The 26,086-nt window shown below is 43.2% G+C and overlaps 1 protein-coding gene across 1 annotated transcript; it reads left to right on the forward strand.

The window, feature by feature from the left end:
* dohh (deoxyhypusine hydroxylase/monooxygenase) lies at nucleotides 1–26,086 on the forward strand. Its single transcript, XM_028816613.2, has 5 exons — nucleotides 1–73; nucleotides 8,733–9,028; nucleotides 18,057–18,133; nucleotides 20,886–21,126; nucleotides 24,994–26,086. Exons 2-5 carry the CDS (start codon nucleotides 8,755–8,757, stop codon nucleotides 25,311–25,313), a joined length of 912 nt encoding a protein of 303 aa, XP_028672446.1. The 5' UTR covers nucleotides 1–73; nucleotides 8,733–8,754; the 3' UTR covers nucleotides 25,314–26,086.

Here is a 26,086-nt window from a genome sequence, read left to right on the forward strand (position 1 = left end):
TCCGGAAGCAGCGAAACGCTGTAATGCTGACGGACTGAAAACATTGAATCATTCATTTATTAGCTTTAAAGAGGTTGGTTTTTATATTATGTCATATACGAAGTGCCGGCGTAGACTGATTTAGTTTAAATGTCCTTTTTTTAAACAAACAAACAGGAAAGTATGAATACGTTTGTTTGAAATGTTTTGCTGAATCTTACTCTCACGCAGTCGTATCTTCCGTATTAACACGTGGGTATGTCGGCGGTCTTCCGGATTTGTAATGTGTTTCTTATTTACTTTTAAGTGCCGTTGTTATGTTTAGCGTGTGGAGACAAAAGAACGCGTTATGTTTTTTTTTCTTGTTATGTTTGTTGTTGTTCCCCTGTTTATGAATATATCTCTTTGTACCGATTTGTTAATATTACGTTGTACTGCTGCATTCTCAAAGTTTAAGCAAATGGCAGGTGTTGGTAACTTAGCACCCGAAAATGTAATTAGTGTATGCACGGATATCCACACCTAGATGCCGCATTCGCGTCAGCCAGGCACGTCAGAACATCCTTTATCTTGGTGCAGTCGGCTAGTCATTTTAAAGGTGTACCGGCTCCTCTGCCACAGGGGATGCACAAACCAGTGTGTTTCTTCATGCCGGTCCCAAGCCCGGATAAATGGTGAGGGTTACGTCAGGAAGGGCATCCGGTGTAAAATTTTGCCAAATCAATATGCGGACAACAATACAAATTTCCATAGCGGATCGGTCAAGCCCCAGGTTTACAACGACCGCCACTAGTACTGTTAATCAACAGGGTGCTGGCGGAAATTGGGCTATTGTTGGCCGAGAAGAAGAGGTGGGAGACGTGTCCGGAGGAAGGTAAAGAGAGTGGAACTGAGGGTAGGAACTTTGAATGTTGGCAGTATGACTGGTAAGGGGAGAGAGTTAGCCGATATGATGGAGAGAAGGAAGGTTGATATATTGTGTGTGAAGAGACTGAATGGAAGGTGAGTAAAGCCAGGTGGATCAGAGGTGGATTCAAATTGTTCTATCATGGTGTGGATAGGAGGAGATATGGAGTAGGAGTTATTCTGAAGGAACAGAGTGTCAGACAGAGGGATGATTTTGAAGTTGGAAATTGGAGGTGTGATGATGAATATTGTTAGTGCATGTGGCCTGCAAGTTGGGTGTGCGATGGAGGAGAAGGAAGATTTTTGGAGTGAGTTGAAGTGATGAACAGAAAGTGGTGATTGGAGTGGATTTCAGTGGGCATGTTGGTGAAGAAAACATTGGAGACGAGGAGGTGATGGGTAGGTATGGTGTTAAGGAGAGGAATGAAGAAGGACAGAGGATAGTGGATTTTGCCAAAAGGATGGACATGGCTGTGGTGAATATGTATTTTAAGAAGAGGGAGGAACATAGGGTTACGTACAAGAGTGGATTAAGATGCACACAGGTAGATTACATCCTATGCAGAAGAGTTGATCTGAAGGAGATTGAAGACTGCAAAGTAGTTGCAGGGGAAAGTGTAGATAAGCAGCATAGGATGGTGGTCTGTAGGATGATGGTGGAGATCAAGAAGAGGAAGAGAGAGAGAGAGGGCAGAGCCAAGGATCAAATGGTGGAAGTTGAAAAAGGAAGACTGCAAGGTTGAGTTTAGTGAGGAGGTGAGACAGGCACTGGGTGGCAGTGAAGAGTCACCAGACAGCTGGGAAACTACACCAGATGTAGATAGATACTTTATTAATCCCAAGGGGAAATTCACATACTCCAGCAGCACCTTACTGATACAAAAACCAATATTAAATTAAAGAGTGTTAATAATGCAGGTAAAAACAGACAATAACTTTATATAATGTTAACGTTTACCCCCCCGGGTGGAATTGAAGAGTCGCATAGTTTGGGGGAGGAACGATCTTCTCAGTCTGTCGCTGAAGCTGCTCTTCTGTCTGGAGATGATCCTGTTTAGTGGATGCAGTGGATTTTCCATAATTGATAGGAGCCTGCTGAGCGCCCGTCGCTCTGCCACAGATGCCAAGCTGTCCAGCTCCATGCCAACAATAGAGCCTGCTTTCCTCACCAGTTTGTCCAGGCGTGAAGTGTCCCTCTTCTTTATGCTGCCTCCCCAGCACACCACCGCGTAGAAGAGGGCGCTAGCCACAACCGTCTGATAGAACATCTGCAGCATCTTATTGCAGATGTTGAAGGACGCCAGCCTTCTAAGGAAGTATAACCGGCTCTGTCCTTTCTTACACAGAGCATCAGTATTGGCAGTCCAGTCTAATTTATCATCCAGCTGCACTCCCAGGTATTTATAGGTCTGCAGCCTCTGCACACAGTCACCTCTGATGATCACGGGGTCCATGAGGGGTCTGGGCCTCCTTGGTTTTGCTGGTGTTCAGGTGTAGGTGGTTTGAGTTGCACCATTTAACAAAGTCATTGATTAGGTCCCTATACTCCTCCTCCTGCCCACTCCTGATGCAGCCCACGATAGCGGTGTCATCAGCGAACTTTTGCATGTGGCAGGACTCATACATACATTTAGTAAGGGTGACCGCAAGAAGGGTGATTGGCATGACATCTGGAAGGAGGAAAAGGAAACCTGGTGGTGGAATGAGGAAATACAGGAGAGTAAACAGAGGAAGAGGATGGCCGAGAAGAAGTTGGATAGTCAGAGATTCACAAAGTAGACAAGAGTACAAGGAGATAAGACACAAGGTGAAGAGAGAGGTGGCAAAGGCTAAAGAAAAGGCGTATGATGAGTTGTATGAGAGGTTGGACACTAAGGAGGGAGAAAAGGACCGGTGGGCTACAGAGAGGGGCCGAGCTGGGAAAGATGTGTGGCAGGTTAGGGTGATAAAGGATAAAGATGGAAATGTACTCGCAAGCGAGGAGAGTGTGTTGAACAGATGGAAAGAGGACTTTGAGAGGCTGATGAGGGCCCAGAGGGGGCTGTGCTGTCTCATGGTCTGGTACCCCTACAGATTTTTTTTTTCTCCAGCCATCTGGAGTTTTTTCTGTCCTCCCTGGCCATCTGACCTTACTCTTATTCTGTGTTAATTAGTGTTGTCTTATTTTAATTCTTACTTTGTCTTTTTTTTTCTTTTCTTCATCATGTAAAGCACTTTGAGCTACATTGTTTATATGAAAATGTGCTATATAAATAAATGTTGTTGTTGATGAATGAAGAGAAGAGGATGGATGATGTGGTGATAGTGAATCAGGAAGTGCAACAGATTAGCAAGGAGGAAGTAAGGACAGCTGTGAAGAATGGAAATGGCATTGGTCCAGATGACACACCTGTGGAAGCATGGAGGTGTTTAGAAGAGATGGCAGTGGAGTTTTTAACCAGATTGTTTAATGGAATCGTGGAACGTAAGAGGATGCTTGAGGAGTTGAGAAGAATTGGACTGGTGCCGATATTTAAGAATAAGGGGGATGTGCAGGACTGTAGTAACTACAGGGGGATAAAATTGATAAGCCACAGCAAGAAGTTATGGGAAAGAGTAGTGGAAGCTCGGTTAAGAAGTGAGGTGATGATTAGTGAGCAACAATGTAGTTTCATGCCAAGAAAGAGCACCACAGATGTGATGTGTGCTCTGAGGATGTTGATGGAGAAGTTTAGAGAAGGCCAGAAGGAGTTGCATTCTTTGTATTTAGGGTTCTCATGGAAGGACTTGATGATGATGATGGTCGTGTAGACTCCTGGCTTTTAATCCATCAATGTAGGAACATCATGGTGCTATGATTAGGTGGTGGTGGAGCAGGTTGCCACCACGTAAAACCAGGAAATTAAACAGAAGAGAGAGTAGGAGGGAGTATGGATTTTAGAGTCACCATGAATAGTTATGATAATTAATTGAATATACAGAGCATCAGGATTAAACTAAAATGAAGTTATGAGAAAGCCATGTTAAAGTAATGAGTTTTTAGCAGTTAAAGTGTTCCACTGTATCAGCCTGGCGAATTCCTACTGGCAGGCTATTCCAGATTTTAGGTGCATAACAGCAGAAGGTCGCCCGCCTCACCACTTCTTTTAAGTTTAGCTCTTGGAATTCTAAGCAGACACTAATTTGAGGATCTGAGGTTACGATTTGGAATATAAGGTGTCAGACATTCCGAAATATAAGATGGAGCGAGATTATTTAAGGCTTTGTAAACCATAAGCAGTATTTTAAAGTCAAGACTAACAATCTCTTGCATATCAGTCAGATAGGACTTGAACCACTGGAGGTGGTTGCCACTCTCACTTTTAGGCAAAACACAGGCCGTGTAACTAAAAAAAGGAAAAACATAGACGTGTTTAATAAGGTGTGCAAGGAAATTTCTAGTGAAATACAACGGCAGTACAGGTCAGGTCAGTTGCCGCACCCACCACACAATGAAACTGCTCGGGATCCTGGTTTGCAACCCCCCAGGCAGACATGCAGTCCATTCTCGCCCTCTAGAAATGACCCCCTATCTGCCACAGCCAGGTGTTACATGGGTGTCCCCTTGGCCTGGTCCAGTCACTCGGATCCCCAACAATCAGGATCCTGTGACCTGATCACCCTCGGGTAATGGCACCACATGGCCGTAGTGCCGTAACTGATGCTCCCTCACAATGCAGGTCATGTGCCTCATTCAGGACTCCATGAGCAACACAAAGTCAAACCAGCGGTACCCAAGGATTCTCCGAAGAGACACACATGAAGGAGTTCAGTCTCAGGTCACTGTATTGCGTCCATGTCTCGCAACCATTTAGGAAGACGGGGAGCACCAGGACACTCAAGACTTGGACCTTCGTCCTTTTGCAGAGATATCAGGACCGTCACACACCCTTTTCCAGTGACCTCATGACCCCCCATGCTCTCCCAATCCGTTTATTGACTTCATAGGAAGAGTTACTAGAGACATGAATTCTCACTGCCCAGATAAGTAAACCTCTCAACGAGGTCAACACTCTTTCCACAGACAAACACACTGCCGTGCCCAAGAAGTCATTAAAGGCCTGGCTCTTGGTTTTTATCCAGGACACTTGCAAGCCCAGACACTCGGACTCCTCGCTCAGTGTCTCTCGAGAGCCCCGGTCAGAGCCTCCATTGACTCCGCGAAGCAGTACATGTCTCTCTCTCTCTCTTAAATAAATCAAAGTGTCAAAAAACTAAATCACATTCCTGAGAAGCAGTAATTGAAAATTCAAGTTTAGGAGAAGAGCATTAAACAGAACTCCTTGGTCAAGTCAACAACTTCAGCTTGATTTTCCTATTTGTAACTTTCCAGTTTCTCACGGTTTCGTTTATGACACCATCCATTAATGTCCTTGACAAAAAATTTTGACGGTTTGCAAGCACCTTAACATTTAATGGCCTGATTTACTATTGGCACATTAAGCCGTGTGCACTATACAGGATGTGATGTCAAGGCACATGTCCTCAGTCACAATCACCAAACTAATTTCTTGATGCTCAGACTAATAGTTACATTTTAGAGATGCATGGAATTGATAGTTCATTAGCATGTACTGAACAATATTGTACACAAGAAATTGTAGTTCAGAAATGGTGCTAAAAGAAATGAATGATTTTGATAAAAAAAAAAAGCATAAATTCAGGAGACAAAAAGATAGACCAGAACGGAAAAACATTGGAGTGGCAACACTGCCAGTGCTACAGTATATGAGATAGACAACCATGGGGGGAATGTGCTTAAAAATGGGTGGGAACAATTAGACGGTTCCCTAAGTGTCACATTTCTAAGCCAATCCAACGCCTCATGAAGGCGGAGCTCAAACTGGGGGCGGGAATTTTCAACTGCTCATGTTCACCTGGTTCGACAAATCGCAACATTCCATTTTCGATGAGCTGTCAACAGTCAGTTTTCTGAAAAAACTTGCATGCGTTAAAAATAAACATAACCTGATAGAAGGGGAAATCCTTTCTGTAGCATCAGGTTGTACATTGGCATTCGATGGCATCAATGGACGAGTGGTAAATATGAAGAATATGTTGTTGCAGGTGCTGTTTGTGTTATTCATTTATGACGATCATGTAGGAGTCGATGTGAGCTTGAAAGAATTGACAGATATGGTTATGAAAATATGAACGGCAAAATACGCATTCAGAGTAAATAGTGTGTGACACCCCGTCAAAAGGACAGCCGTGAAGAGAGCCAAAAGGGATTCAGATTTCAGTACTCAAAACACTCAAATCAACAAGTCTGCCAAACGACACCAGAAAAGCACAGGCGATGCTGCACAACATCCACCTTCTGACCGCACAACTAAAGAAATATAACACTGCCGTCTAATTAGAAATGCACACGTGCAATGACAAATTAGCCACAGAGCTTTCACATATTGTATGTCAATGCTTATCTGAACACTATTTGCTCTTGTTATATAGTGACATCCATCCATCCATTATCCAACCCACTATATCATGGGTCGGGGGGTCTGCTGGAGCCAATCCCAGCCAACACAGGGCGCAAGGCAGGAAACAAACCCCAGGCAGGGCGCCAGCCCACCGCAGTATATAGTGACATGGTAATCCAAATAACAGATTTTTTTTGTTGTTCTTTATTTCGCCTTATACAATTTCTTGCATTAGGAATTTGTTAGTTTTCGCATACCCCTTGAGGTCAGAGCGCAGGGTCAGCCATTGTACAGCGCCCCTGGAGCAATTACAGGATTACATCCTAATCCTACATTGCCACTTCCTAACATCTTACTTTTCCAATTGTTGATTGAGTGGGGATGGAACTCCCACTCCTGCTGTGTAAATGCAGGCACTTATGCTGCAGATAAGTTGAGGGACGTTCATTAAAATCCATGGAGATGGCAGACAAAGGAAAGCGACTGACTGGTTTAGCAAACCAAACATTTTCTAGATACCAACTCCTCACATGTTACATATGTATCGTATGACTCTTACTAGGGGGCTCCGCCCCCTGCTCGCCAACCCCTGGTGTTGGGTACCCCGAAATACATTGATGTATGTATGAGATATATTGGAGTGTAAAGGTGTAGATGACGAACAAAGGAAGTAAAGAACCCATAGCATGGCACATTAGAAAGATTTATTGGAATATTTCTTTATACACAACATTTGTAGTAAAGATGGTGTGTTGTCCTTGAATGAGTTTTCCTTGGTATGGAGTATCTATAACTTTAACTTTAATGTCAGATGAACGCCGAACTCTTGAGAAGGCTACATCAAGTTGTCCATGTCCAAAGACAGGCTCAGAGAGGTATATGTCAACTCTGTCCATGGTTTGTCCTTGGGATTTGTTGATTGTCATGGCAAATGCAGGTTTAATGGGAAATTGCTAAAGCAATTGTAGTTGGCGCTACACCTTCTGCTTCTGCTTTTGTATTGGCCTCTCTGTCAACCTCATGTAGCATTTTTATAGACTTAGCTAATGGGTGATTGTTTATGACCTCAGCAACGTTTCTCATTATCAGCTCTGTGCATTGCTTGTTTTCTGGAAGGTTCATTCGTTGATAGATTGCGTCATCTGGATCTAACACGTAGATTTGTGCATATTTGCGTTCAGGGTGCACTGTTCCAATCCGATGTAATATTTGTCCACATACGCGAAAGCAGTATGGGCCATTGCCAGCTGGTGGCCTGATATTTACCCCGGTAGATGCAAAAGCAAATGAATTATTGTAGGATCTAATGCAGTCCATAAAGTTTTTACTTTCGGGTACATTGTTTGTTAGAAGCTTCCGTAGATATTCAGGATATTCATCTAAAGGAGGCAGTCTAACCTGACCCTTTTGACAACAACGTGTAAACTCATTAGTTGTATTGCCAGTTGTTTCTTCAGGGAAGTTAAGTGAATGACAATGACAGCAAATGATATTCATTAATCCTAATGAATGTTCATTAATAGTGGACTCATTACAGAATGCGTTGTCAGCTAATTGGCGCAATTGTTTAGCGGCTGTTTGTCATTCCTTTCTTTGCCGTTTATCTATTGCCTCTGCTGTTTGAGAGGCGCGTTGTAGGCGCCTGCGTTCATTAATTGTATTCAGGCGTTTTTTTTTATCCATGCGGGCTCGTTTTTGTAGCTCTGTTAGTTGAGCTGGATCATTTTGGAGCCGTGACTCCATTAGTTATCTGTTGTCTACCGTTAGTAATATGGATAATTGCACTTACTGTTAATACGGAGCGTTTTCTGTGGTTGTACTGTTAATAATGCATCACTGTAATGTGATTCACATATGCTATATGGTTTGGACGTGTGAGGATGCCGTATGTTTAATACGGAGAGTTCGTTTATTCTTATTACCCGGACCATGCTGTGTAGTGTGGACGTTTAGTTCAGAAGCGCGTTGTAGGCACCTGCGCCTTTCGTACTTTCTTGCGCCTTCCGTACTGTCTTTGTGGACCTTTGCGGACTCCATAGTGTCTTCCGTTTGACTCTGGGGTGCAGTGCAGAATCCTCTTTTCTGTGTGGCTGTGTCATTAGTCGTTAGCTATGGGTGTGTTGTTGCTTCATGTCTTATTTACGTTAGTTGAGCTCTTTCGTTTTTGAGCCGTGACTCCTTCGTTCGCGGTGGATCAGACTTCGCTTGCGGTTTTCGAGACGCGCGCTGTAGGCGCCTGCGCACTATGTCTCCTGGGTCCATCGCCGTGTACCTGCGTCCGTGCCTTCCGATTTACCATTCTCGGTTAGTAATATGGATTGTTGCTCTTACTGCCCTTCTTTCATTTTGTTTCATCCTTCTTTGATGCCTCATTTGTTGTGTGTTTTTTTTTTTTTTTTTTTTTAGGCCTGCAGAAAGCTTTGGAAAGATGGCCAGTGAAAAGGAGATTGAAGCCATTGGTAAGGTGCTGCTAGACACGCGGCAACCTCTCAAATCCCGCTTCAGAGCGCTTTTTACCTTGAGGAACCTGGGGGGCAATGCGTCCATCGACTGGATATCTCGTGCATTCTCAGACGATTCTGCTCTCCTCAAGCACGAGTTAGCCTACTGTCTGGGCCAGATGCAGAACGAATACGCCATTCCGGCCCTAATTAGGGTGCTGGAAGACACAAATCAGGAGCCGATGGTGAGGCATGAAGCAGGTATGTAAAGCAAGATGGTACGTGACAGAGAGGTGTCTCATTTTATATTGATAGTGTGGACGCCTGGTGGCACTGTTGCCCCTTAAACACAACAGACAGACACACACAGGCCTTTAGGTAAAATCACTAAGAAGTAATTTATTTAACTTTTCTTCTTATACAGTGCCCTCCAAGCATCATAGCCACCAATAAACAAGCAAGTAAACGCAACAATAATCACAATATTCTCTTTCTTCTCCTCCACATCTCCCAGCAAGCTTTGCCCACCTCCACCTGACTCTGGCTCACTTGCTGGGTTCTCAGCAGTCCTTTATATATGGTCCAACCCGGAGGTACTTCTGTCCACGTGACATTCCAGCACTTCTGGGTCAGATGGAGAAGTTGAGTTTTTCTGGCTTTTCATTTCTGGGCTAAAGGTGAGACATGACTCCTCAGGTTCTCTTGTAGCGTCCCCTGGCTGCACCCACGGTACCCAGCAGGGCTGTGGTATTAAACTACATGTCCCATGGTGCCCTGTGGGAATCCGGGGCACCGCTACACTGCAGGGAAGCTACCATCTAATGTCTTAGGGAATGTAGTGTCCCAAAGATGTTGCCTTTCCCCATCCTTCCTTTCTGTGGTCATCCCGACTGGGTTGAGCTGCTGGCCTTTTGTTACAATAAATAAACTTTATAAGAATAACCAATTTTATAGCCATCTTCTGGGTTTACCAAGGTTGTCCTGTTATTTTTCTTGCTCCATATTGTTATTTGTGCCATGTCGACTCCATACTTTCTCAGGTAATCATCTCATTTCATTATGTCCTGGTGTCAAGACTGCACAGCATCCCCATAACATTAATGAGCCCCCTCGATATTTCAACAGTAGGGGTGGTGGCCGTATTTTTTTCTTTGCAAACATCATTTTTCTTGTGTGATCATTGAGCTGTTGTGACTTTGATTTGATATACTTTGAGAATCCTTGAGGGGAAATTTTCTTTTCGCATGACCTACAGGGGTCAGAGCGCAGGATCAGCCATTGTATAGCTCCCCTGGGGCATCTTTTTGGGTGAAGGGCCCAGTGGATTAGGATCCCTTCTGGCAGTAATGGGATTTGAATTGGCAACCTTGTAGATACCAACACAGATCCTTAGCCATAGAGCCACCATTCCGCCCTTACCCAAACGCTCTAATTTATTTACAGGACTTTGGAACCAGTCTCTCAAGTGCAGAATTATCAAATTTCTGTAAGTGACATGACATAGTGTTATACTTCTAGTCAAAACGTTTACAGAATGAAGAGAAAAGGGGACAGGACTATTCCTTGTTGCTTTTCCATGTTGTTCACATCCATATCGGAGACACAGTCCTTGAATTCCAAAAAATGCCGGACAAAAAGTCCATTATCAAAAACTCCATACCTGCATATCCCTGTGCTTCCTCCTTAATATGTAAGGCACTGGAGAAATCAAAGTGTAATCGTCACGGTGCTGCCAGCCTTGTGGAGTGGACAGATAATTGCGTCGCCAGTCTTTGTCTGATAGGCAAAGTATAGTGTGTGTCTAATTGGTGGTTCACAAGAGTCCAGGACAGGCTTCACCTCGTGAAGGTCTTCATGATGTGGGATGTAAGGGCATTGGTTTGAAGTCTTTAGGTGAAGATATTCAGTGGGTACGGAAAGTATTCAGACCCCCTTCAATTTTTCACTCTTTGTTATATTGCAGCCATTTGCTAAAATCATTTAAATTAATTTTTTTCCTCATTAATGTACACACAGCACCTTATATTGACAGACAAAAAAGAGAATTTTTGAAATTGTTGCAGATTTATTAAAAAAGAAAAACTGAAATATTACATGGTCCTAAGTATTCAGACCCTTTGCTCAGTATTTAGTAGAAGCGCCCTTTTGAGCTAATACAGCCATGAGTCGTCTTGGGAAAGATGCAACAAGTTTTTCACACCTGGATTTGGGGATCCTCTGCCATTCCTCCTTGCAGATCCTCTCCAGTTCTGTCAGGTTGGATGGTAAACGTTGGTGGACAGCCATTTTTAGCTCTCTCCAGAGATGCTCAATTGGGTTTAAGTCAGGGCTCTGGCTTGGCCATTCAAGAACAGTCACAGAGTTGTTGTGAAGCCACTCCTTCGTTATTTTAGCTGTGTGCTTAGGGTCATTGTCTTGTTGGAAGGTAAACCTTCGGCCCAGTCTGAGGTCCTTAGCACTCTGGAGAAGGTTTTTGTCCAGGATATCCCTGTACTTGGCCGCATTCATCTTTCCCTCGATTGCAACCAGTCGTCCTGTCCCTGCAGCTGAAAAACACCCCCACAGCATGATGCTGCCACCGCCATGCTTCACTGTGGGGACTGTATTGGACTAGTGATCAACAGTGTCTGGTTGTCTCCACACATACCGCTTAGAATTAAGGCCAAAAAGTTCTATCTTGGTCTCATCAGACCAGAGAATCTTATTTCTCACCATCTCAGAGTCCTTCAGGTGTCTTTTAGCAAACTCCATGCAGGCTGTCATGTGTCTTGCACTGAGGAGAGTCTTCCGACAGGCCACTCTGCCATAAAGCCCTGACTGGTGGAGGGCTGCAGTGATGGTTGACTTTCTACAACATTCTCCCATCTCCTGACTGCATCTCTGGAGCTCAGCCAAAGTGATCTTTGGGTTCTTCTTTACCTCTCTCACCAAGGCTCTTCTCCCCCGGTAGCTCAGCTTGGCCAGACGGCCAGCTCTAGGAAGGGTTCTGGTCGTCCCAAACGTCTTCCATTTAAGGATTAGATAGATAGATAGATAGATAGATAGATAGATAGATAGATACTTATGGAGGCCACTGTGCTCTTGGGAACCTTAAGTGCAGCAGAAATTTTTTTGTAACCTTGGCCAGATCTGTGCCTTGCCACAGTTCTGTCTCTGAGCTCTTCAGGCAGTTCCTTTGACTTCATGATTCTCATTTGCTCTGACATGCATTGTGAGCTGTAAGGTCTTATATAGACAGGTGTGTGGCTTTCCTAATCAAGTCCAATCAGTATAATCAAACACAGCTGGACTCAAATGAAGGTGATCTCAAGGATGATCAGAAGAAATGGAAAGCACCTGAGTTAAATATATGAGTGTCACAGCAAAGGGTCTGAATACTTAGGACCATGTGATATTTCAGTTTTTCTTTTTTAATAAATCTGCAACAATTTCAAAAATTCTTTTTTTTGTCTGTCAATATGGGGTGCTGTGTGTACATTAATGAGGAAAAAAATTAATTTAAATGATTTTATCAAATGGCTGCAATATAACAAAGAGTGAAAAATTGAAGGGGGTCTGAATACTTTCCGTACCCACTGTACCTGCTGTCTTTGGAACTGGGACAGTGCTGAGTGTTTTCCACTATCAGCAGCACTTTGTGGTATCCTCTGTCATTAAGGCTACAAAATGTCGGGTCAGCACAAGTCTTAAGAACTCGAGGACTGGCTCCATCTGTTCCTCTGGCATTTTCTTTGTGTAGCCTTCTGAGATGTCTCCTAACTTGTTCATCGGTGATGGACAGGCCATACTGATGATCAGAGGAGGACTCATCACCAACCATACCAGTTGAAGTGATAGTAAATGTTAATGCAGTAGAGATGAAATGTGGGGACTGGTCACTGAAGGTGGTGGTGGTGGTTGAAGGGGAAACATAAATCAATAAAAGTTGTTAACCTTGACCACATTCCCTTCTAACACCTAAAGCCTGGATTACTTGAGCCTAGCAATTAAGAGCAGTCCATTCTAAGCGTCCTTCATGTTATTCTGAGCGAGTTTTTTTTTCTTTTATTTTAACTCTGTAAGCTTTCTTTCCTTCACTCTGCTTTTTCTTTGACACTCACAGCACCCCCTTTAGAGTTTCTTTGTCACCAGATTTGCTCTTTCTTTCTTTCATTTTAGCACCTTAATCCAGGACTTGATGTTTGGAAAGCAGTACACTGTTACTGATCGTACAACAGAACTTCATATACTGTGTGATGCAGTGATGGAGTCCGTCAGTATCATCCCCCATATGACTGGCACATCATTTCCCAGAAGCAGTCCTTCATAACCATTTCACACTCCATGCTTCACTTCCTCACTGTCCTGGTGGTATCAGGTTGCTGTCTAATAACAGGCTGGTAGCTGGGAGTAAGATGGATCAGATTGTCGTCAGATTTGCCCGAAGTTCCATAGGTTTACACTTAAAGGCATCTTGCACTTTTGAATAGAGCAAATCCAGCGTGGTACTTCCTTGAGTGGAACAGGGCACAAAGTGAAAGATGTTTTTCATGGTTTCATCCAAAGTTACACGGTTAAAGTCCCCACGTACTATAGCTGTAGGGTCGGAATGAGTCATCATTAAAGTGTTGGTGACAGATTGAATTTTGCGAACCTTAATGAAAACTGGTAACATGTAAAACAAATTCAGAAACAAAAAGAACTGAGAGAACACAAAGTTTCCATTAAAGGTTACTGTCTGTGCAGCACTGTGACGATGCGGGTTCTGCTCCACGCTCCCATCTTCCTTCTGGAAGCCCTTGAACCCGACACCATCAGGTAATGTCACTGATGAGCTTGGCAGTGAGGCACAACAAAGCAAGGGGATGGTGCAAAAAAGTGCTTTTTATTAAAAACAGATTTTTCTGTTTTTAATAAACCCTGATGACTCGATTTTTTTTCCTAAAGCACACCACACTAACTTTGGGAGAATCTCTTTCATGCTCAACGAGACTCGTGTGGATTTTCAGTTCCCCAAATACGGCGAAAATAAAACTTTTAAAGACGAAAAAACTAGATACGTCAACCTTTCAAAGCCTTTCTATCACATATACTTACAAAGTTACAACTATTTAAAATTGCACACACACTTTATTGACACTCTGTATAAAGGCTTCCAAAGCGGCATACACCAAACATAATACAATTCTTCTCTTTTTTCCCCTTCCACCTGACTTCAATTCACCTGGGTGAGGTCGAGTGGCTCCTTTTATCTTGGACCCGGGAGTACTTCCGGTGCCATGGTGTAGCCCGATTTGAAGTCCTTCTGGGTCAATCAGAAGTCTGGAAAAGGTAGGGATTGTTTATCCCTTCGGCTCCCCCTGGCGTCCCCCATGAAACTTAACAGGGCTGCCTCACGGGACTACAGGTTCCAGCATGCCCTACGACTATCCATATGGGAATCCTAAACCAGGGAGGTTGCCGCCTAGCATACTGCTGGAGAACATAATCGGCCATACTTTATTCCTTCCATTGTATTGGCCTCCTGGCTGGGTATGAAACTTCATTCAGTCCCGGTTGGGATGCCAGTCTCTGCATGCCATCCATAACACTTGTAATAAAGATTTTAGGTTAAAAAAAAAAAAAAAAAGTTTTCCCTATTGTCTGTCGTAAACAAAATTCCTCCTATTTCTACACCGTCATTATTTGAGATGTTAAGTAATTTGTTCACATCTCATTTTCTCAGTCCTCACCTTAAGACCTGTCTGCAGCACTGATCCTGTCCGTGTTCCATTTTCACCTCTTCAGATACATTAAGGATGTCATTTCTCTTTGCCTGAAGATCATTCTGCTTTTGGCTTCACCATAAAAATCCCCCGTCATTAAATAAGCCTTCATTCACCTGACCCCTAACTCCTTTCTCCATTAACCCTTTGACCTTAATTACTTGCTGCACAAGATCGATCGATCACCCTTAATGCACTGCACTGTAACTGACTTAATCAATCGGCGTTTTAAAGCACTGGATTTTAGAAAATCCTGTTCTATACTTAAGCTTTTACCAATTAGTTTCTCTGATATACTGTACATTTCCAAGTACTTTTAAAAAATTATATATAATAATGGGGCGGAGTGATGGCTCTGAGGCTAAGGATCTGCGCTGGTATCCCGAAGGTTGCCGGTTCGAATCCCCGTCACTACCAAAAGAAATCCTACTCTGCTGGGCCCTTGAGCAAGGCCCTTAACCTTCAATTGCTCCAGGGGCGCTGTACAATGGCTGACCCTGCGCTCTGACCCCATGGGGTATGCGAAAACTAACAAATTCCTAATACAAGAAATTGTATAAGGCGAAATAAAGAACAAAAAAAAAATAATAATAATTTCAGAGCGCATAGTGGCTAATTGCATTTTGTATGTAGATGCTGGCTGAAGGGCGTCTCCTCATTTAAATGTGTTTATTAGCCAAGACTGATGGAAACGTTTGCTATGAAAGTTGCAGAATAAAATGCTTTGTTCACGGTTCGTCAGACAAATGAAGTAAAATGAGTTTCCCAGTTGGAAAAATCAGGTGATTGCCCCTCGGAATTGGAGTACCAAGTCAAGACAATTTGTAAAAAAACAACAGAGATTGTTCCACCACAGAAGCTTTGTTTTCAGGAAGCTATGAGTTCCTGTATGACATAGGCCCTGGGCCACTTTTGGTACCTGGCTGCTTTTGTGTGTTGCGTTTCCTCCACCCAAGAGGAACAATGACCTTTATGCAAAATATGTGACCTGCAAAGTGAGGTGCATCCAGGAGTTCACAGTGAACACCCCACTTATTGCTTTGATGTGATGGATGGTGGTGCAAAGTGTGGTGCGGTGCAAAGTGTGGTGTGTTTCGGAGTTCACTGGGGACCCCAGCACCTTTTTGCTTTGGCACAATCAGAAGGGAGATTATGGTGTGGTTACTAGGAGGATGTTACGGAGAGTAATGTGGTGCAAAGTGCAGCGCCATCAGAAGATCACAAGGCAACCCCAAAACCCACCCTTCTTACTTTTCAGTGATTGGGAGAGGGGATTATTGCTTTGATGTGGTGCTGGAGTGTGGCGCACCATTGAAGTTGGCTATGATGAGTAATGCTGTGTCAAGTGCAGTGGTCCTCCTCCACCAATAATTCTCCAAAATCCAAACTACTGAGAGATTTGTAAGATGGCGCCAGTCAACCAATCGGCAGCATTCATTGCTTGGGCCACACCCACAAATGTTTCTGGTTGAAGGAAAAGTTCCTATCCTGGAGTAGGAGCTAAAAAAAAGTATCAGGAACTGTAAATGACCCGAGATCCTGAGTTTCTAAGAACTCCCTGGCTCCTGAAAGTTCTGTGGTGATAAAGCAGCTAATGCTACTTGAGTTGTGCTGTAATGCTGACCTTTCACTTCAGTCAATAATACAGGGCTATTCAAAATGAAAGAGCAGATTTCAAAAATTTATTTCAAACAAACTGTACAAGACAGAAACACATTCCACACATTACTGGATAGAGGAAAGTTCAAAATTTGGTCCTATGGTCCTTGAGGTTGCATGCACTCAACATGAGCATCATGTGTAGCGTGACAAACATCAAAACGGTTGACCAATAACATTTTAGAATAAGCATTTAAATCGAGGAAGCGGATTCTTGACCCTCTTTTTGTTTTATTCTATTCATTTTGATTCATTTTTTTATTTATTGAGGTCTGGCGTTACCTGAATGAGACCATTCCAGGACGATGGATTGGAAGAGGTGGACAACAAGATCTTGCTCATCATCTATGGCCTCCCAGGTCCCCAGACCTTACCGCCTGCGATTGTTATCTATGGGGGTACCTTAAAGAAAGAGTGTTTGTTCCACCTGTGCCCGCTGATCTTTAAGATCTGCGACATCGCATTGAGGAAGCGCTGAATTCAGTAACTAGGGACCAGTTGACTTGTGTGTGGCAAGAAATGGTCAACCGTTTTGATGTATGTCACGCTACAGATAGTGCTCATGTTGAGTGCATGCAACCTCAAGGACCACAGGACCAAACTTTGAACTTTCCTCTATCCAGTAATGTGCAGAATGGGTTTCTGTCTTATACAGTTTGAAATATTTTTTTGAAATCATCATCTGCTTTTTCATTTTGAATAGCCTGGTATAAAATTTAAGGTCTGGATAATCTAGAAATTATAAGTTTGCTCAGATGCAAAAGGTTTTTTTTTTTTTTTTAAACATTGTATTAATTTTATTAAAATCAAATAACATTCCATACAAGTAAGTCAAGTTTTACAAAACTAGGTTTGAAACAAATCAACCCCCAACCATAAATAAATGAATCAAAATAAATAAAATAAAAAAGAGGGGCAAGAATCTGCTTCCTTGATTTAAATGCTTATTCTAAAATGTTATTGATTTAGATCCGGCCAAGTTTTGAAAAAGTTGTTAAAATTTAAAAAAATAAATCACTTAGTCAGCCAGAAATTGCATTTTTGTGCTTATCCAGTGCAAGGTCGTGGTGATTGTACTGTTGTTTAATTGGGATTTTACCTTACTGTGGTCTGTGGAAGAAAAATAAGGTTAAGGGGTCAATTAGTCATTCAGGTGGAATATAGTTATTGCACACAGTGTTTTGGTATGCTTTCCACATTAAAAACATAGCTCATCTGTTTTAGAAGTATCATTAAAGGTTAATAAATATAGTCTAAGCCTAATTAAGCATATCGGGAAAGCAGATAAAGGTCAAGTGAACAATAAAGGAACAAGAACATTCCAGGTGACGTGGCTGACTGTCATGTACTCGATACGACTTGGCACTTGTCACATACACACAAACTCCATGAAAGAATAAGTATTGGACAAGAATGTAGTGAAATGAGACTTTTATTTTGGGTATGTAAACTAATGAACCCTGCGGTGGGCTGGCGCCCTGCCCGAGGTTTGTTTCCTGCCTTGCACCCTGTGTTGGCTGGGATTGGCTCCAGCAGACCCCCCGTGACCCTGTAGTTAGGATATAGCGAGTTGGATAATGGATGGATGGATGGAAACTAATGAACCAGTCAGAGTAAATGTCAAATGCTGTGTAAATGTGCAAACTCCGTTGTCTGTAAATGTGACTCTGTGTCTTTGATCGGTGACTATTCCTTCACAGACTACTCTGACAGAGCATATCCGTCTTCGTGAACAAGCTTCTTCCTGCCTGGTCTTCGGGTTAATTAGTTCTTTAATATATTTACCATTTATTTCTTACACAGGTCTTTTCCTTGAAGGGTGCTTTATATCATATAAATTGTTTGATTTATTTGCTTTTAAACATTTTTTTTTTCCTCTCTAAAAGGGGAAGCACTAGGAGCCATCGGAAACCCTGAGGTGTTGGATATATTGAAGCGATACTCTGAGGATCCAGTGGTTGAGGTAAGAATTGTGTTCTGTTAGACCTCATGCTGTGTACCCCTGATACGAGATAGATAGGAATAACGAAGCTGACCAATGGAAAGTTTCACATGTACTTCCTTCCTAGCACCGTCTCCAAGTTGGGCCATTTTGGAGAAGACTTTTTGCCTGAATTAGTGGAGTTGTAACTGTGGCAGAAGCCATGGGCCCTTACCCGATCGGGACGCCCCGACAATGGAAGAACCAGGTTGAGAGAGCTTTTTCAGGACATTTTCTTCCTTGGACTGATAGAGGGCAGCCCCCTTGGCTTACAGCGGGGGCCAAAGGTTTGGAGCATGGAAGCTTAACTCTGCTGGGGGCCCGTGGCCACCGCCAAGGGGAGCCTGAACATTTTACTGGGCCCTGTTTGGCAGCATTTCCACCACACCAGGAAGTGCTGCCGGAAGAAGGTCATTGGGCATGTGGAGTCCTTCCAGGCGTCCTATAAAAGAGGCCAATCGCCTCTACTCAATGGCCATAGTTGGGAGGACGAAGGACAAAGCCTGTAAGGAGGACTGGAGGCGAAGGGACTATGCTGTATTTGTGGGTGGCTTATGTACTGTGCTGTGAAGTGGGGAGCAACAGGAAATGCTTCCCCACTGAAGAATGAAACGTGTGCTGTGTGGTGAAAGTTGTGCCCTGCCTGTCTGTGTCGGGTTAGGGCAGCTGTTTGCACCCAGGGCTTCACAAACCTAACAATGACTTGTCATCTCATCTCATTATATAAAATAAACAAATAAACACCATGCTCAGCCAGAAAAGGTCTTCACGGGAACACAACAAGGTGGGGTGGTCAAACATCACAAGAGTTAGGTACACCCCTGATGTCCTGGGTAAATTTTCCACCACGGCTTGACCATTCTGGCCTACTAAACACACACTTCCGAAGAAGTCATCCACCTTAAGCAAACCATATTTGGGCCCGGCCAGTACTTGGATGGGAGACCATCTAGGAAAAATTTGGGTGGCTAAAGGAAAAGGAGTTAGCAAGGCTACCCTGTCCCTTTGTGTGTTAATCCCAATGCCCCAGTGCAGTGATAGGGACATTATGCTGTAAAAATTACATTGTCCTTTGGATGAGATATAAAATCAAGATCCTTCTTAAAGAGTAGGATGTAGGTTGATGTCCTGTCTAAAGTGCCCACCACGGCCTAGTCATTCTAGACCCTTAATCATTCCACTGCCCTTAATTGGCTAACTCTCTCTCACCCCAAAATTGCTGCAGCTGAGTGCTGCACATTGGTGGTTTTTAAAGTGCCTCCCCACTCTCTGTAGCGGCTTGTGTAGTGAAAAAAGTACTACAGGGTTATTATATAATGTTAACTCTGAGAAACACAATTTCAGCAAGCGTATGCAAGAGTAAATAGCCACAAACTCGAAAGAAACATTCACAGTCTTACTCCCATGATATTCATTCAGGTGTAAGATCAGCAAAACAAATCCTATATAAACATAAGGCAGGTTTGCTTTGCGGAATTTGAGTGCATAGAATGTAGCAATGAGTAATAAGGAGCACATGAGTTGTGAACCTTGCAAACATGAGAGGCTTGGTCTTTCTGTGATCTTGTGTGTCACATATTAAAACAGAATGGGGAAAAAAAGGCAGAGATAGCTGCTGAAGTCGCTCCCGCTATCCCTTTGTACAACCAGGCGACACACACTTGGCTGTCAGAAAAAAGAGGTGGGAACAGCCATGCTGGAAAATTTCAACCTAGTCGGTAAAGCTGACGTGCCCAGCATATGAAATGCATGCGTTTCAAATAATGATATTATTTACATTCTACAGCTCCTGGTACCTCACTCCCAGATAAACCAGGCTTGAGCAGGGAGAGCTTTTTGCCGTTTCTGTAGCGGTGGGAGGATAGGATAGTAGGCTGCTTGCTACTTGTGCTTTTCCACACATTTACAAAACAAAAGACGCTGACAGAGATGTGCGAACAGATGTAAGGTGGGCCAAGTTTACAGGCTTTTTCATAGGCTTTGGTAATTCAAGTGTTAAATCGCCAGAAGTGACTCTACTCTGTTGGGCCCTTGAGTAAGTCCCTTAACCTGCAATTGCTTCATCCCAGGTATGATGTTAATCTGCATCCAGCTCTGCAAGCAGGTCCTCCAGCTTGTAGGGAAAACTTGGGGGTTGGTGGCAGGATTGGCACTCCAGCCACCATTTATATAAAAAAAAAAAAATCTCACACTGTTCCTGTGTGGTACTGAGCTATTACCAATCCAGGTGATTTATCATGTGGTGGGTGCAGCAACGCACTATCAGTGAATGTTCCCAACCTCCTTAATGACGGTGATCGACATAGTATCTATCAGTTGGATGATAATCACGTCTGAACAACCCCATTTCACAATGCTTTCAAAATGTAGGTAAGAATCAAACAAAACACCCAGATCTTTTCATAACAGGGCCTCATCTCCTTCACCTCCACCTTGTTCCAGCCTAGTTAGTTGGTTTCTTCTTTTACCACCACACCAAGACTTTCTCTCAACTCGACATTCATCTTCCTCTTATTACCTTGTGATGCTCCACACATCTATCTGATCATTCTCATCTCCATTCTTTCTAGCTTTGCTTTTGCTTCCACTTACATTAGTGTAGAGCATACTATTCCTCACAGAGGTTTCAGAAACATTACTTTTGCCTGAGAGACCCCAGCAGAAGTCAAACTGAGGGACAGCTCCTACTATTAGTTTAATAAAAAATCTGTTGTTTGCCTTCCCCATCTTCTAGGTGGCAGAAACCTGTCAGCTTGCTGTAAGACGAATCGAATGGCTCCAGTTAAAGCAGGAAGGCAGTTTAGAGAAGGGGCCTTACTTGTCAGTGGACCCAGCACCCCCATCCGAAGAGAGAGATGTTTCAAGGTTAAGGGCAGAGCTACTAGATGAATCCTTGCCTTTATTTGAACGCTACCGTGCCATGTTTGCCCTGAGAAACGATGGCTCAGAGGAAGCTGTACTTGCATTGGCAGATGGTACGTAACGAGATCTCTTTGTGTGACTCCTCCTTTACTGAAAACATTAAGCAATCTTCATGGTCAAGACCAATTTTTTTTATAGTAATCTCTCCATATAGCAGTTTTTTCAATGCAAAATTAGACAAAAAGGTAAAAGCTGTTTTGTATCAGATTAGATTTAGAACTAACTACTCTAAACGAACTAACTAGCTGTGAAAATTCCTCAAGTTTATTCCCGGTTGTCCGGAGTGTAGTCAAATTCTTACTGCCATGACTGTCTTGTAATACCAAGAGCAGAAATTGAATGCACCACCAGATACGATGCTTTCAGAAAGTCCTCAGACCTCCTCACTTTTCACACAGTTTATGTTGCCACCTTGTGCTAAAACAGCGGTTCTCAAACTGGGGTCCGTGGTCCCCTAGTGGTTTCGGTGGGTCCGTGAGAAATGATTGCATATTTATACTATTTATATTTTTATCATTATTAACCTTTACCATCCGAGGGGAAGTAAGTGACTGAGCTCCGTCGTTACCCCAACCACCTAGACCCAACCACAAATCCGCTGTTCCGTTATTCGCTGCCACTGCATTGTTTTCCCACCGTTATCGCTCGGCACAAACCAGCCCTTATTATTTTTATCATAATCAAAAATTATCGATTCTTTCGTAGAATCAAAACACTTGTGAACAGTTTTCGTATATTTTAGAAGCAAATAAGTGCGCTAAAGGTGGGTACAGATAATCAACAACATATTTTACATTTTGTGTTTTTAAGTGGTGAAATTGCCCGCTCAACACAAATGGTTAAGGCAAAGCAGACATCCATCCCATTAAAATTTTAACTTAAATTTAATAACTAAAATGTACATAATATTTTCTGAATAAGTAATTGTTTGTCAAAAAATGTTTTATTCACAGCAGCCTGTACCTATGCAGTGCCGCGCAATGGGTATGTGGCACCCTTGTGCAAAGTGTTTGGCACCCCCAATTTTCTTGAAATAATATTGATTTTTTAATTTTTAATAAAAGGGTCCACGAGCCATCGAACAATTTTTAAAGGGACCGCCACGCAAGAAATTCTAAAGAAGTTTGAGAACCACTGTGCTAAAATCATTTAAATTCATTTTTTCCTCATCATACAACACTCAGTACCCCTGTAGGATAAAGGAAAAAGAGAATTTTAGAAATTTTTGCAAATGTATTAAAAAGTTAAATATCACATTGATGCAAGTGTTCAGACCCTTTACTTAGTACTTAGTTTAGTCTCCTTTGGCAGCCATTCCTGCCTGGAGTCTTCTTGGGTTTAATGCAACCAGCTTTACACCCCTGGAGTTGGGGATTTTCTGCCATTCTTCTCTGCAGATCCTCTCAAGCTCTCTGTCAGGTTGGATGGAGATCATCAGTGGACAGCTATTTTCCAGTCTTTCCAGAGATGTTTGATTGGGTTCAAATCTGGACTCTGGCTGGGCAACTCTTGAACATTCACTCTTGTGTTGTCTTTGCTTTTGGCCCATTCTGAGGTCCCAAGTGCTCTGCAGCTGACTTTCATTAAGAACATCTCTTTATTTGATCTGTTCAGCCTTCCTTAAACCCTAAAGCCTGATGTTGCCCCAAACACCCCCAAAAAAGCTTCACCTTGGGATGGTCTTGCACAGGTGGTGTGCAGTGCCAGGTTTCCTCCAGACATGGCACTTATCTTGGTTTCATCAGACCAGAGAACCTTGTCTCAAATTGGTGGAGCGTTACACTGATGGTTGTCCGTCTGGAGGTTTCTATCATCGACCATACAGACAGATCCACTGGAGCTCAGCCAGAGTGGCCATCAGGTTCTTGAGCTCCTCTCCTACCAAGGGTCTCCTCCCATGATTTCAGTTTGGTCGTGCAGCCAGCTCTTGTAAGAGTTGTGGCTGTTGCAAACATCTTCTATTTAAGAATTCTTGAGGGCACTGTGTATGTGTGTTTTTTTTTTTATTTAAGTAAACTAGGGGGCTTTGCCCCCCTGCTTGCTTCACTCGCCAACCCCTTCCCCAACCAGCCTGCCAGCCATTGTGAAGAGAGGGTCTGAAAGCACCCCAAGGAGATGTGACCGCTCCTCCGAAACCCCTTGTAAACGTTGATTCAATGCTGATCAGCTGCTGGCCTGCTGCTGCTGCCATGCCGTGTGATCTTCATTTAGTCTCTCTTCTCCCCCAGATATCCTCTTTTCGCTGTTCCGTTATTTCACCGAGTAATAATCTCCATTTGTTTGCGCTAATGCGATCTTTACTCTCATTTATTGAGACTTTTGAATTTTCCTACTTCCATTATCTCTAACCTGCTCTGCATGTGTATCACGGGACTTGCCTCCAAAGATTGTAAGTATGACGTGACTTGACCGTCTCACGGGACATGAAAGTGTGTCTCTGTCTCCCTGTCTCTCTTCAAAAGATCACGTTTCATTACAAGTTTTTTTTATTTTTTTTATTTATAATAGAGAGATATACAAATGCAAGACACAATAAATCAAACCTAAGCATGAAAATATCTATATAGTATAAACAAAAAAAATTCAGAAGTGAGCGTCAGTAGGCTTTGTGCCCTTGGAAACAAGTTCCCCAAACACTTCTCTAACATTTGAGTAATGATTTTCCGCTCTGTTGCCGATCTTTCTAATCCTAAAACAGGGCATTAGGATAGCAACTGATGAGAATTCCTAATTCATTGCAGAATTCTGGTATTTGAGGGTTCCTCATGAGCACCTCTTTCTCTCGTATGATTTGGTTCAAAAACTAATCAGCACATCATCGTCTCATAACAGGCTTAAGTTTCGGGTTTGGTGTTTTTCCGCCCAGTCATTTTTAGCTCCAAACCGTCCTCAAAGAAACTGTGATACACGCATTCATCATCAAGATATCAATGTTTTCAGTATTAGTGGAACCTTAAACATCAAGATCCTTCGAAAAGCAGGGATGGATATTTTTGACAAATCTAAAGCTTTCACTCCTCCCCCATAAAAGAGAGGTTATGGTGGGGGATGGCACAAAGCGAAATAACACTCATGCCATGTCTCCGACCCTTCTTCAGGGCCTGGGTGACTTGTCATAACTGAGGGAAGCATGGATTCTGCTCTCTACTTTAAAGTACTGAAGGAAAATGTCCGGTCATCAGTCCTTGATCTGTAGCTCAGACACAGTTGTGTTATGCAGCAGGACAAGATCAAGTCCACCTCTGTGTGGCTGGGGGGAAAAAAATGAAGGTTTTGGTGTGGCCGAGTCAAAGTCCTGACTTGGAACCTCACTGAGATGTTGTGGTGTGACCTTAAACAGCCAGTTCTGTCAATAACTCTCCAATGTGGCTGAATTAAGACAATTCCGTAGAGACGAGTGGGCCAGACTTTCCCCCACAGCGATGCTGAAGAATGATCTCCTGTTTCCAGATGTGTTTAATTGCAGTTGTTACTGCTGAAGGTGGCACAACCGAGTATTAAGTTGAGGGGGCAATTACTTTCTCACGCTGATGATGTAAATATCGGTGAACTTTTTTCCTTGATTAAATTGAATGATCAATTATAAAACTGTATTGTGTTAACTCAGGTTATCTTTTGTATTCTAGTATATTTGTGTGGAGACGGTGTTATTAGCAAAAATAAAGAAAATCCGGAAGGGGCAGATACTTTTTCACAGAACTGTAATTCTCAGAGCTGTTGAGTTAACATTCTTAAATGTGCTTAATCCGGTTTAGTGTTTTGGGTGACTTGAGGTCATTCTGGCCACATCAGGGCTGCAGGGTCGTCTCTCACAAGCACACACATCCAGACTCGCTTCACCTGATGATGTTTTTGCTCTCTTATTGGTGTCACAGATAAATCTCCAAGTGGATAACAGTGTGTGTCTTGTCCTCCTTCAGGTCTGCAGTGTAGCAGTGCCCTCTTCCGCCATGAGATCGGCTACGTTCTTGGTCAGATGCAGCACGAGGCCTGCGTCCCCCAGCTGAGCACAGCGCTGTCCAAGCTGGAAGAAAATGCCATGGTGCGGCACGAGTGTGCCGAGGCCCTTGGAGCCATTGGCAAGGAACCCTGTCTGCAGATTTTACGGAAACATCTTGGTGATGGTGAACGAGTGGTGCACGAGAGCTGTGAGGTGGCACTGGACATGTACGAGTATGAGAACAGCGATCAGTTCCAGTATGCTGATGGGCTGCTGCGGGTCCAAACACCTGCCTGTTAGCGATGCTGTAGTGACAATGAGAGGCAAGTTTCAAGTGGAGTCTGTAGTGATGGTAACCTTGAGTGTGGTGGTCCAACACTTGGCCCTCATTACATTTGCTAATCTCCAGTCCTATTCTGTGTCTCATGCAGATTGTCCCTTGGAGTTTTTCGTTTTACTGTCACAGGAGTGTGTTTAGCAGAAAGTGTCACCTGTCACTGCTCGCCCTAACACAGCCATCACCACACTCCTGGCCTTTCAAGTCTTTGGGGGATTCTCTAGTCTGGTTTCAGTATACAAGCAACACTGTTACCTGTCATTTGCAATTTTGTCACATGAGGAACCCCTAGGGGACACTAGGACCTTTTGTGTCCATTTCTCTTTATGGCATTTAATCCCTTTGCACCACCTCACCATATGGGTAGCTGATGCTTTGAGTTGATGTTGGTGTTAAGTGTACCCACCCAGTAAGGTCCAGAGTGAGATTTACAAGCTGGTGGACAGCTTGGACATACACAGTATGTGCTTCTGGTGATGGAGAAGAACCCCCTTGCCTCTCTGAAGAGTGACATTGGGGTTTGGTCACAATGTTAAAATGGTCTGCTCGTCATATCAAATAAAAAGCAAATGGTAAAAGAGGAAAAGTAAGGAAGAGGCAGAAACAAATAATAAAATGAAGGGGTAAAGGCATTTCGTCCTCATTTCAGTTTTTTATTTGTTTATGTATACATTCAGTTATAATCCTTCACAAATAAAACCGTAGTCACCAATGAAATCTGTCATTGTCCAAGATG

Source organism: Erpetoichthys calabaricus, chromosome 12, assembly GCF_900747795.2.
Source record: "Erpetoichthys calabaricus chromosome 12, fErpCal1.3, whole genome shotgun sequence".
Taxonomy (NCBI): Eukaryota; Metazoa; Chordata; class Cladistia; order Polypteriformes; family Polypteridae; genus Erpetoichthys; species Erpetoichthys calabaricus.